Genomic DNA, 13,588 nt, shown 5'->3' with positions numbered 1-13,588 from the left:
GATTTAACTGGGAGATGGCCAGCTTTTCCAGGAGTTAGCCCAGGAAAGGAGAGATGGAGATCGGGTGATAGTTTGCCAGAGAGGAAGGATCGGCAGAGGGCTTCTTAAGAAGGGGGTGCACAAGGGAGTGCTTAAAGGGGGCGGGGAAGGTTCCAGTGGCAAAAGGGTGATTGCAGAAATCGGCCAAGGCTGGAGCAAGGTGTCCACGTGGTCCTTGGTGGTTCTGGAAGAGCAGGGCAGCGCCTGCTTTGACAAGACTTTTGTAGATCGGTCTTTCCTAGAAACTTCTTCATGTGTGAATAAGGGAAAGGAAGAGAAAGGAGAAGAGGAAACGGCCAAAGAGGGGCCTGGGGTGCTAGAGGAAGAGGAAGAGAGAGTGGACAGGGTATCCTGAGTTTTTGTGGTGAAATTAGAAGCCAGAGTCGTGCAAAGGGCCTGGGAGGGAACAGGAGAGATAGAGACTGCAACAGGATAGTTTGTCCGAGTTGTTAGAGGCCGCAGAGACGCAGTCTTGAGTATAGGCTCTTGTTCGAGAGGGCAGAATTTGTCAGAGGGTGCGCTTGATGCCCTCCAGTTCCTCTCAGCCACCCTACACTTGCGCTTAAGGTTGGCAAGGTCAAAAAAAAGAGTTGCACTTGGGTGCAGGCTTCAAACGAATCCTCAAGACGGGGGCAAGGACATGAAGGGTGTTAGAGATGGAGAGATGAAGGTTGGAGAGGGCTGTCGGTGTGTGTCAGCCAAAGGTGTAGGAGGAGGAGAGAAAGTAGTGGCGAAAGGCTCCACTGACACATGCTTCAAGGGCCGGATGACCTAGAAGGTGGGTGGGAGTGCTGGGTCGGCTTGACCTGAGGGGTGTAGAGAGAGAAAGGTGGGAGGAAAGAAGAAAGTGGTCACTCCAAGAGAGGAGTGGTGAGGGGGTTGGAGAGGGGGGGAGGTCTTAGGAGATCAGAACATGCAGAGTCAGGCCAGTGTGAAGAATAGAGGGAGAGAAAGAGAGTCGCAGAGGTTGCGAAAGAGCCCCGAAGAGGGGCTAGTAGCATCTAGATGGATGTTCAGGTCTCAGAGGAGTAGAAGTTCAGAGGTAGAGGCGAGGAGGAGAGTCATCCCACTCAAGAGAGGAAGAGGGTAACCTGGCCTGTAGATAGTGGTAACAAGGGTGTAGAGGAGCACACCTTTTCTTAATTCAAACCTTTTAGTTTTCAATTGATCTCTTGTAAAGTTTTACAGGTAACTTTCTAAATTATTTAGGCGCTGACAGAGTCCGATTCTGGGCTACAGAATCCAATATGTACAAAACAGTTTTTAGGATCACTTCAACACAAATGACCTTGGCTCTGTGCACACTTTTGAGCATAACACTATGCAAAATAAGTACTTTCTCTCAATAATTTTGCAATTTTTAAATGTTTTAATTATTCAAACATAAAGATTTGTATGATCGTTTCATAATTTCCCAAACATAGACCATTCACGGTTTTAGCATTTCCTCATGCTTTGTAGTATTCAATTTAAATGCAATATTAAACAAACAAAAATACTTAAAACATTCTCATGTGTCTTTTCTCTTTTATACAGAGTTATTTGTCACTGGTGAGTTCATTTACAATTGACACACAAGGATATTAGTCCATATTTTAAAGCTTCCTTTTGATTCTAGGCAGGTAGCCTATTTGTGCGTGAAATTTCTCTAATGCACAACGCGTTTCGGGCTGTAAACGCCCTTCATCAGGTGCAGACAAATGTTTCGTTTCAATGAGATGAACTCTGAAAATTAAATAAACGTATATTTCTAATCAGGATCTTCATTCTTGTTTCCTTTAAAAAATATTTTTGGTAATTTTATTACTTTCGTGAGTGTTGGTATTGACCTAAAAGTACCTGTAAACTCTGAAGATCTTGTCTTCTTCAAAACCTCTTCAACATGTCAGTTTTGCTTGTTGCTAGGCTCTACGCCTCCTTCATTCCTTAAAGTGCAGCGGGCTCTTTATTTCAAGATCTGTTGAAAAACGAATAACATTCGTTTTTATAGCAGTCTCTTAGTCTGGTATGGGTGGGTTTTGTGCCGGGAACAGTCGCTAGTACATAGCGCTGTGTCCCAGTCACAAAACCCTAGTTCACTACTCCTGAAGGAAAATTAGCGTGTTCTGTGCATATTTGGTTATTCTGCTCACCTCGGCATGATGGCATACACCGGTAGCTTTTTCTCGAGCGGTCATGCGTCTTTGCCTCGAATTGTTCATTTGAACCTTATTCCTTCTCCTCGTCCTTGTTCTTGCTCGCGTCCGTTATTTTCTCTTGTGTCCTCTACTCGATGTGAACTTCGAAGTGTTCGTATCGCCTCGTTCTTCTCTGACGGTCACATTACTTTTGTTTGTCTCTTTCCATGTGTAGGTTGGTGTCTACTTCAGTTGAATCGCCGGGCGCCATCTTGTAGTGTCCGAGAGATAGGGATCATTGTGTTATGTTCCACCTGTACACTTTCTCAATCTTCCTTCGCAGCACCTTGTCGTGTGCTTACCTGAGGAAAATACTTTTGATACTTTCAGGGCCTGTAGATAGTGGCCATAGTAAGAGAGAGGCCAGGAGAGATAAAGAGCCTGCAGACCCGGCATTCAAAGGAGTAGTCGTCCTCCGTTTGAATGACGGAAGCAGGGATCTATTCCAGGAAAAATCAGGGCTACACCCCCGCCGGGATGGTTGGTTCTGGGTTCGGTGAGGATTTTGTAGCCACCTGGAAGGAGTGTATCAAAACTTGTGACAGAGCTGACCATGATCCAAGTCTCGGTGAGATACAGTGCATCCAAATCAAGCTCTTCCAGGAGATGGCAGATGTCGGAGCAGTGTTTGACAGCTGAGTGAGAGTTAAGAGTAGCGATGTGTAACATATTTCCACCTTTGCAGGACTCCTGTTGAGGGGTTACAGGCATGAGATACGCCCTGCAGAAGTGTTGGAGGTGCCCGAGAATGGGCAGAGGAAGAAGGAAGAGATGGCAGGGTAGCCTGACAGGAATAAGAGAGTACCAGAGAGGTGGCTGAAGGAGGAGGCAACAGGGCAGCAGAGGGTGCCAGAGAGGTGGTGGAGGAAGGAGGCAGTAGGGTGGCCAAAGAAGCAGCGGCGGCTGCCGGAGAAGTGTTCGGAGGAAGGAGGCGGCAGAGGAGCTAGAGAGGGGTAAGTAGGGATAGCAGGAGAAGGAAGGAAGTTGATAAGGCGTGGGAAGCGTCTATCGAAAAGGAGATAAGCCTGAGGGCCCTGGACCAAGACAGTACCATTATAAGTTTGGAACAACCTTTTGAAAGAGGCTGATTGTTTTTTACTCTGAAGACCCCAGCATTAGATGAGTCTGGGGTGTGCACAGGAGGCCTTTATTTGCCCACGTGCTTTGGGATGTTGCGTCTTTGTCAATGATTGTTCTCGAAAGCCACCTAAGAACTCTGCTCTTGCCAATGATGCTCCAGAAGACCCCTGGAAGGGTTGCTGCTCCTTCAACAGAGTTTGAGAAGATAATCCCTCAAAGTTTGCAGAGTTGGAGATTTAAAGACACTCAATTCACAACCGCTGAGGTAAGTGTTACTTCTCTGTTAGTTAACAATCATTCTTTAAACGTGTTTGCTTAGTTAACAGTTCTTCAAACTAGCTTGTTGCCTATTTTTCAAGGCTCTCTTAGCTTTCCTTCAGCTACCTCCTGGACTTTTAACAACACCCTTTACCTGCTGTTGGAGTCTGGATGCTTCACTGATTCTCCCTGGGATCTTGTGACGATCAATAGTTTTTTGCTCACTGGGCGCTTGTTTCCTGGGCCCTGTACTGTTGGTTGTTCTTCTGTTGGTAATGGACTCCACCGTCCCTTCCGTACGGGTCGTTCAGTCCCCACCACTCTGGATGCTTCTCAAGCCTGCCTATGCAACTTTGCATAAGTCCAGGGTTGGCGGTCTAAGCACAGTTGTCTGGCAGCACGGTCCACCAACTGCAGGTCACGCCAGCACATCCCAATCTCCATCCTTCTGTTGGGCTGGTTCCTGGCCGTCTGGTACAAGGCTTTCTGAGCGTCTCATAAATAACATTCTCTGGGGTATTAAGCCGATTCTCCTCTTTCTCAGTCTTTCTCTCGCACACCGGTCACTAAGTTTTGTATAACGTTTGGCGTTCTGAAGCCTTCTCCAGTTTCTGCTTAGACTACTGCCAACACCATGCCAGCCTGCGAGACTGTCCTCGTGCGTTCTCTTGAACCACACCATCCACGTCTCTCGTTCGAGCCTCTCGAGTCTTTTCTGCTTCCGCCTTGACCTTTCCCGATTGACTTTAACGTTCTCCATTTTTTTGTTTTGTTTTGTTGTCCATGTATTTGTCACATTAAGATTGTCTGACCCAGTACAATAGCACATGGTTTCCGGTATAAGTCTAGGAAAAAGAGGTTTGGGCGATGTTACTACTTTATGGGGCCGGGAGTTAAATAGGATGTGTCCCTAATTCACGTGCTTGTCCCCAGGAGAGGTAGTTCATCTCCTTGAGGTCCTCCAGCATATTACCACCATTAGGGGGACAATTAGTTGGTGGCCGCACCTCCCTAACCTCATGAGAAGGGATCGAGACCCCCTCCCCCGCATCCTCCTGGGGAAAAGTGACGCTATCTAAAGGATCTTCAGTTTTTATGGCACCAGGTATCCCTTGGTGTCGCTCCTGGTAGCTGTTTGTATCAAGCTATCAAGTCTCATTGGGCTACAAGGTAAATCTGAAATGCTTCCAGCAATATTTACCCCTGACTATTTAATATGTTGAGTTTGCTCTCTATATGAGATCAGTTGATCCTCTTATTCCTCTCACTTTCCCAATGCCATTCGAGGTTAGATGTTGCAGGGTCTTCTTTTCCACGCTCGTTTCTCACCCTTTTTTACACTTGTTGCCTAATTATTTGTCTTAAAAGTATGTAATAAACTAAAAAATAAAAAAAATGTGTCTCTTGCTCTCAATCGATTTCCAATCCAATTCACTTTTGTTAGACTTATTTTGGACATTGTACTGCCCTATTGCTTTCTATGTGGCCTGATTTGCCCAATTTTCTGTGGTTGATTGATTTTTCTAGACAATGGTAGCATTGGCCTGTTCTCTTATGCTTTTCTGCGATGCTGTTTTGCTGTTGTATGATTCTTCTCATGTCAAAAACTACATCCATGCTCTCTTCCTCCCTCCAGGTAATGCATTTGAAACCCCCATCATGATAAATAGCCGGCGTCACCGGGACTCTGCAGGTGAAGAGTATTCGAGTGTGGGAGATCTTAGTAACTCTCTGGTAAGTTTGACGGAAGAGAGGTGCTTATGTTTAAGATTTGGGTGGTAGGAGGAGATTGACAAGTTTTGCAGCTAGTGTTGACAATAGTCTTGCAAGTTGTGGAGTCAGGAGTAGGAGACGCCTAATTAATTTGGAATGCTTTGGGATGTTGGTTGAATTTACTCCTTCTTTAAACTTTGACTTGTTTTTACAGGATTCCAGTGCATCGGTAGGAGACCATCTATCACCGTTTCACGTTGCTGGTAAAAACCCTCTTCTTGTATATTATCTTTTATCTAAACTATTCATTTAAATAATGCAAGTAAATCTTGGTTGCATACATCTTTTCTCTAAGATATGTAGCTATACCACCCTTAAGCCTCTGATCAATCCAGTGTTTTTTTTACTCACTGTACTCGGGAGCTTTAAGTATCTACACTGCGAGGGCTAAAGCAGCAACTTTTCACCAACCTGCCCCTGGGCAGGGTGAGTAAGAAGTTGGACACCATTGGCTGTATTTCTTTTTTGCATTCTAGCTCTAAGAACATGCCTCTTGCGCGTTTGCTAGGTCCTACACTTTCATCAGTGGCATCATTCACTACATTCCTCAATCTGCCCTCTCAAATGCATGCTGGTTTAACGAGTTGATCAAAGATGTCGAGTAAGCGGCCAAGCAGATTTGTCACGTGGGTTTGGATACAGGGGCTCACTCAACCAACTTCATTGCAGAAGCCTGATATTCCAAGATGCGGGCCTCCAGGATTATACTTTAAGTGCATGCAGGCCAAATCCTTGGACATGTCCTTCGATGGGGCCAACCGTTTTAGCTCCAGTACTGACAAATCCCTAGGAAAGTTTAAAGAATCGGAAGGCTACTGCTAAGTGCCATGATTTGGAAGTCCCATCGGCCCTCCTCATCTTTAGCTAGGAGACACTCCTTTCACCCCTCGCTCCGCTCCTTTCCACTCCTCCTCTGAGTGGCAAGCGTGTCATGCATCCTATGGCAAGCAGCACCTAAGGCATTACACACCCACGGGTAGAGTAAGAAGTGCACAATAATTTGCCCTACTCTTGTGGGCCTTACAGGGTGGTAAAATAAGTATTCATCGCCATAGGGGTGCCCTTAAAAATATACCATGTTTATTTTCCCACTTTCCCCAAACAGTTTCTTTACTGAGAAGAATGAGGCAGGCGACTGTTATTCTCTAGTGGAAATAATAAGTCTACAGTTTATTTGTTATTTAAAACAAAATTATCTTGAGTACGATCAGCATACCTTATGCGTCATTGCAGAAATGACCCACACCACTGTACCTCCAAACAGAAGGCCCACTAACCCACTGGATAGTTTGATGACCGGCAACCGATTGCTCACCAGAAAAGCTCAGAAGAAAGCCAATGAAAAAAACACCCTAAACAAGCTGTAGATTGTAGTCTCCCGAAGAAATAGCCTGCATAGCCCCATACAATGCAATGAGGCTAGCAAATAATACTGGCATGCTCCTGTTGCGCTTAATGTTCCCCCCCCTCGACGCCCCCCACCCGCCACAAGTCTTTCCCAGCCTTTCATGGCTGCCTTGGGAAAATGGCTATTTTGCTGTATCCAAATCCCCATCCACTTTAGCAAAATATTCCACAGCTGCAAGGTGTGCAGCCACCCAATTTTTTATTTTCTCTGCTGTGCCGGATTGTTGCAATCAATAGCTTAGCCTCCTGCTCTCCAATGGGCCCTTCTACATTTGGCATGACTTTGAAAGGTGCACAGAATGCCTCTTATTGCCTTTAAAAGTACCTGTGATCAGTAAGTTACTGAGTAGTAATTCTTGTATCTCCTGGTGACCTCTCACAACCCCGTAAACCTGGGCCTATCTTCATTCGAATTGTGGTTGGAAGGCAGCTCTTTGTACCTGCACCACTGCAAATAAGAGCACACAAAGATTATTTTGAATGCCTGGGATGTGCCTCGCTCAGACTATGTCCACCTCAAAAACCTTAATGTCAGTACCGCTGGACACTTGGCAGAGATATTGTTTACCACTTGTACCACTGCCTGATTGTCTTGTGGTGTGACGATCTCCTTTTATTACTTAGCTTTTCAGCCCCAATGTGAAAAATTAATATGATTGAAACAATTTAACAAATGTTCTGTTTTTTGCCAGGCCCAAAGGAAAAGCGAACAATCTTGTGGCATGGTCATTGTGGGGCACTAGCCATGTTCAGTAGCTACAATAAAAATACTGTAAACATGATTAAAATGTAATTGCTGCCACCAGCTAGTCCTTAGGCACATATAAAGTAACTGACAATCCCCTGTGTAAAAGTTTATGCGTAGTGCATGGTGCTACTTATCACGACTGCCACATTCCAATTGATATAGAACACGTCCGCTCCAAACTTTTTCAAAGAAATAATTACACAGATACAAAAATTCCTGTGGGACGGAAAGCCACAGAGATTGGCTATTTGGTTGCTTCTGCTGCCATCACGCTTGGGTGGCATGAATTTACTGACCTTTTCAAATTATCATCTGGCTTTCTCTGTGCGACATCTATGCAGGATGGACGAGGCCTGAGACTGAACTGTGGGTGGATGTCGAGTTGAACCAAAGCACAATAGCTTGAACCGAAAGCTTTTTTAACCACAACCTCTAAGAATGTGCGTATGAGGAACCCTCTCATATACTATTTACTTGACTGATGGCGTAGGATTTCACGATTATTAGGCTCTGACCCGTTTATATTCCCAGACGCATCAATATGACTGAACTATTTTTTTGCAATAGATGGGAAAACTATATTCTGGCTGACCCCGTACTTGGGAGGTATCCACTATGTAAAAGATCTGCTTGAAGAGGACAGATGTGCGTGCGGTATGATTTGCGGGGCTGGACCTACATGGAATATAGTCAATTAAGAGGGTTTATGGCTGAGAAGCTCAAACACTTATTTCCACCATTTCACCAGAATGCAGCCTGGTCACAACTGGAAAAATGCGCAAGTGCAGCTCTTAGGGAAATGTATCCTTTTTATGCTTCAACCCCTCTTTGTCTTTAAATCCTAGATGATTGGAGTCTTTGTCCACTCGTTCTTATGGGCTCTGTCCTTTGGTAACTCCATTCTTTGTATTCTACCGGTACTATGGAGTCTGTCTACTCCATAGCTCTTAAAGGCATCTGTATTTTCCTATTGCAGCACCCAGCTCCTTCTGCACAGTGTTCCTGGGGACCATTGGGGTCCTCCTTTTAAGATTCGTTTTCCTATATCCTTGAGTAACTACAGTGCTTATGTCTACCAAAACTCTACAGTCTGAGAGATTGGCACACACCACTGTATGTGGAGTGCCAAAGGGATACCTGGTATCCCCCTGCTCGTTGCTCCTGTGACCTTTTAGTCACATAGACAATCTCCTAGTGGTGGCAGTGGACATGTTCTACCAACTACTGTCACTATGTCGATAGCCTCGGTAGTGCAAATAGGGGCACCCAAGTACCATCTTGACGCCTCCCTTCTTTTTCTTTTTTTTTTTTGCCATTGCGAGTGTGGTTGTTCTTTGTTAGCCCTTATACCATTCTGAGAGGGGGAGGTGTCTTTGACGTGAACCCTTGGGTATCCCTGCCCATGCTCCAGAGTGTCTGGGCAGGCAGAAAGTATGGGTGGAGTTTTCCACCCCCCTGTCCTTTGTCTGCCAGAGTGCCTGAATAGGACCAGCTCCCACAGGGGGTCTGGCTGTCCTGATTGATTGAACAGCCAAACGCCCCTTTCTGTAAAATGCTGAGAGAGATTGCAGAGGAGTGTGTGCTGGAACTATATAAAAGGTGAGGCTTCTGGAGTGAAAAGCAAGTTGACCACTGGAAGCTGAAGTAACCGAAGAAGCAGATGACCAGAGATGCCTGCAGACCCTTTGCAATGCAGTGAAGCGCCCACTGCTGTCCTGACCCCATTTTCTATGTGACGGAGGAGCTCCAAAGAGGACGACCTGTACCCTTTGGCTGGTGGGAACACCCAGTCACAAGACTAACTTTGAATTGAGCCGTCTCCCGAGGTCCTAGCAATTTCCAGACCTGCGGAAGCCCAAAACCAGGAGACCTGCTTCCCATTTCGAGTGTATAGTCGTGGAGAGGCCAAATCCATCCAAATCTTTGTGGATCCATCAAGGTCATTCCAGAGAACTGATCCAACTCACTCAGACCCCCCCCCCCTCATCAAAGCGTGGGACTGCAGGAAGCGAAGAAGATTGAGCAGACGATGCGCGTCCTTTGTTGGTGCTGCAGAAAAGGAACCAAAACCGCAGAGTAAACCAAGATGTTGTTGTGAGGTGTGCCCAGGTCCTCCCTCGAGACTACCGTTGAGAGATCCCATTCATTGTTCTGCCTTCAGTCACCAAGGAATCCCGAGTTCCGTTCCATAGCTGCAACATCGAAACAGCATCCAGCACGACCATTTTCTTCTAACTTAAGGTACTATGGGGAAAAAGGTATTGCTTACCTGATTCCAGAAACTCACTTCAGAGAGTTGGAGTGCACGTAGAGGTGTCCGGGGCAAACCCCTCTAATCTCCGACTCAAGCTGCTGCTTTTGTCCCTTCGAGTCCTAGTTTAGGGTCTCCATCGTTAGTAACTAACTTGCTGCTTCTAAAAGACTAGAAACTTGAAGAAATCCACAGGAACTTTTCAAGACTTTGAGCCCTCTCAGAACTGCCTAGTAGCTTGGGTTGCGTTTTTGGACACAAACTTGCTGTGCAAGGAAACCCTCTCTAGACCCTTGAATCAGACTAGTCTCATGTTAACTAACCCTTTTCCTTCCTTTAAGTTACTTTCTTGTATGTGTTTGCAGAGTAAAGGTCTTACCGTAAAACTGCTAAGAACCACATGTGCGTGTAATTTTTGATAATGCAATAGCATTGTCTTTTCCCTTTCCAACGCTGCAACAAATGTAACCGCGAACAAACGCAAAAGTGAAAGTGTCCTTTGAAGTGTATTCTAAACGTAATTCGAAGTGTTCTAGTGTAAAAGTATAAGGTATTTAAAGTGATTGTGGTGTAAATATAATATATCATTTTATATAAATTATTAGTTTAATTGCTTCTTTGGTGTGCATGTCTAACTGGGTTAACTGTACTTATTCACAGCTCACTTCTTCCTCTTAAAATAAGCCTGACTGCTCTGCCACTCTACCAAGGTCTTGAGTTAGTACAGACGGACACTAAGAGTCAGATCTACAAACCACTGGGATAACTTATCAAAGCCTTACTGTCAGTAGGACTTTATGAAAACTCCCCTCCCCTAACAGCAGCCCATCTGAAACACGTGTGTACAAGCGCCATACAAATAAAATATCCTATCATATATATCCAGCTGCCACATTTTGTAGGATACTGGCTTTGGGTGGTGAAGGTGATACAGAACTTCTACATATATGGGCCAGAGAGCTAGGGGAAGACCTGGAACCTGCATGTTGGAAATGTATATGATGAATCGTGCAATTCTGTCACTTCTCCCCAAGGGGGGAGCCTTTCCTTGTGAGGCTAGGCAGGTGAGCCCGCTACGCAACACCCTCCCTAGGGGTAGATGTAAGTGGGACCTCACCGGGAGAGAGTTCCCTTTTGGGGAGAAGGACTCCTGTTTCTCTGAGGAACTCCCTAAATCTAAGATCACTACTCCCACTTCAAGAAGAATCCATGAAGAACAAGTTAGTTTGTTATTTTCAACGAAGTGTATCATTAGTCTTAGCTAGAGAAAACCTGAGAAGAACTGGGATGAAAAAGATTATGCAAGAGGATTCTAGAACTGTCGGCCTCAGAGATGGCAGCTTAGGTGCTGAGCTCCTGTACCTGCTGTAATACTTAACCTAATGATGATGGCTGAGGGCCCTGACTCAGTTGCTGAGACTATACAACCAGCCAAAAGAAAAAAAGGGGGAGATGAGAAGAGAGATGACAAGGTGCTTGATATGCTGACTAAAATTACTTTGGACATTGCAGAAATCCAGGCCAAGCTCATAAGTGCAGAGCAGAGGAGAAATATCTGGGCCTCATCACTAAAGTGTCGGCTGTGGAAGAGCATCTCAGTTCAGTGGATGAAAAGGCCTTGCATCTGGCTGATCAAGTGAGGCAATTGGAAATTAGTAATGAAAAACTGATGCTTAAACTGTCGGAGCAAGAACATTTTTCGAGGAGAAACAACATAAGGATAGCTGGTTTTCTGAAAAATGTGGAGAGGGGAAACCCAATTTCCTTCCTGGAAAAAGCCTTGGTTTCATTGTTAAACTTGGACCCTAAAATGCCACTGGATATTGAGTGCGCGCATAGATCTTTGGGTCAAAATCCAGCTTTGTGACGGCGCCCTAGGCATTTTATTAAGTTCCTGAGATGCCCAACTAAGGAGTTAATACTGAGGAAATCCTGTGAAGCTGGAGATCTGGCGTGGGGTGGAAACAAAATTATGCTGTTTTCATATTTAAGCAAGGATATACTGGAAAAGAGGAAATATTTTGTTAAAGCAAAGGAAAAAGCAAGGCTTAAAAAACTTAAATATTATGTGATTTATCCAGCAATTTTTCGAGTGGTTGTGGAAGGACAAATTAATTTATTTACTGAACATAAGAGTGCGGAGGCTTTCCTGTCTGACTTGGATGTGGAACCTATGGAGTCCGTTTCTGCCTCTCAGACTCATAAGCAGCAATCTAAGAAGAAGCGTTGACCTGTTTTGTTTCAATTTTGGGATATGTTACTTTGATTTTGTCCGCTTCTTTGATTTTTAGAATTTTTTTTTTTTACTTTTAAAGGTTTTCTTAATGTCCTTTGCAGTAACGGTTTTGAATTGTCGTTATAGTATCTAGTTTTGATTTGTTTTGCCCCGAGACGGAGAATCTATTCGGATGTGTTTGATGAGGAAAGGACCATGATGTACGAGAGCACGCTGCGTGTGAACGTTGTTTGCATCACATGACTGGAGGACCATTGTCTGTGAGCACCGCTGTCGGAGTTACTAATGCGCATGGCTTCATAGACGATCTCGCCTCGCTTCGCTCTTGCCTTGCGTGTAGGAGAAGGTAAAAGCGTATTGCAGGGTCATGGCTGCTCTCTTGAGTTTACTGTTCTGCCGGCTGCAGCGTGTGCAGAGGTAGGAAGGGGGCAAGGAGCACAGCGCATCAATTGAAATAGCCCGTGAGGAAGTGGATCAGGGCGGTCCTTTTTTTTTTTTTTCTTTTCTTTCTGTGCTGTTATCAGTGGCACGGTCTACGCTAAAGTATATGTGCGCTGCTCTTCCCTTTGTTGTGATGCTTGCCTCAGTGGAAGAAACTAATGTTAACATGCAGGCTCCGTAGCAAGGCACATATATCGCAGCTGTTTAAACAACAAAATCTATGGCTGAGGCCACAACACGGTTCCTCCTTGCTAAATCTGTGATGATTCACTAGACAACCCGCCACGTCCCCAAGGACTTTGCTCTCCATATGCAGTGTTATAAGATGTTGTGGATTGATTTATGGACTTCAACTCACATTTGACCTGCAGGATGCGCAAGATGAGTTTGGAGCTGTCACTTTTGGTCGGGCCCCGCATAGTACATTACTGTCTACATTGGCATGATTGGTGCCTATTAGCAGTGTCCTTTCCTCTGGTGGCTCTTGTGCCTTGACCGTTGCCATGCTGAATGTGATTCTAGTCAAGTGCAGCAGTTATGAGACTGGATGTATTGGCTCCCTTTTGACTGGAAAAGGCTTGTAGATGGTTCTTTGCACTGTAGGTGTAACGCTCACCTGATTCCCGTAGAGGCGCCGGTCTTGACTGGGCGTATACCGTATCTTCAAAGGTGATGTGTAACACACGGCTGGCTCTTTGGGCTGGACCTCTGTGCACTGTATGTCTGACTCGAAGGGTAAGATGTCTGCAGATAGAAAATATGGGATTAATGAACTGGGTTATTGAATGTCTCTCTCTTCTTCCCTTTCTCTTCTCCTGTAGAACCCCAAAGGTTAACGCTCTCACCTTAGGTAAGTGAACGCCGTGCTCTCCATCTGCCTCGGGGCAGGGTGCTGTAACCAGTTTCTTCACTGGATAAGGGGAGCAGGCCTCTTGACTTCAGAGGACTACTGTCCGTCGTTTACTGCACGAACGGTAAGTTTCGAGTAATTCTAATGTCTTTACAAGTCTTTAGTAATGATGTCTCTTGTTTTGCAGGGTTCCGGCGATGGCGGATGACGGGCTGAAGTGAGTTGAAGATGGAGCCCGTGTGATGAATAGAAGCGCCTGGAAGCACGTAAGTAAGCGCTTGTTGCCTGCTTCACGATGCGCTCTAACTGTCTTTTTATTTTGCAGGTA

At 45.3% G+C, this 13,588-nt stretch overlaps 1 protein-coding gene across 6 annotated transcripts in view; it reads left to right on the top strand.

Annotated features, from left to right (window-relative positions):
• The window catches only part of LOC138582468 (anillin-like), a 717,297-nt gene that overhangs the window by 81,484 nt on the left and 622,225 nt on the right, over positions 1 to 13,588 (top strand). For all 6 annotated transcript variants that reach the window (XM_069653796.1, XM_069653830.1, XM_069653821.1 and 3 more), the window contains exons 4-5: positions 5,191 to 5,288; positions 5,482 to 5,530. In XM_069653796.1, coding sequence (XP_069509897.1) covers positions 5,191 to 5,288; positions 5,482 to 5,530 — 147 coding nt within the window. The remainder of the gene's footprint in view (positions 1 to 5,190; positions 5,289 to 5,481; positions 5,531 to 13,588) is intronic.

The sequence above is a fragment of the Ambystoma mexicanum genome, chromosome 1p (genome assembly GCF_040938575.1).
Source record: "Ambystoma mexicanum isolate Mex_15411 chromosome 1p, UKY_AmexF1_1, whole genome shotgun sequence".
NCBI lineage: Eukaryota > Metazoa > Chordata > Amphibia > Caudata > Ambystomatidae > Ambystoma > Ambystoma mexicanum.
This window is presented reverse-complemented; position numbering and strand designations above follow the sequence as displayed.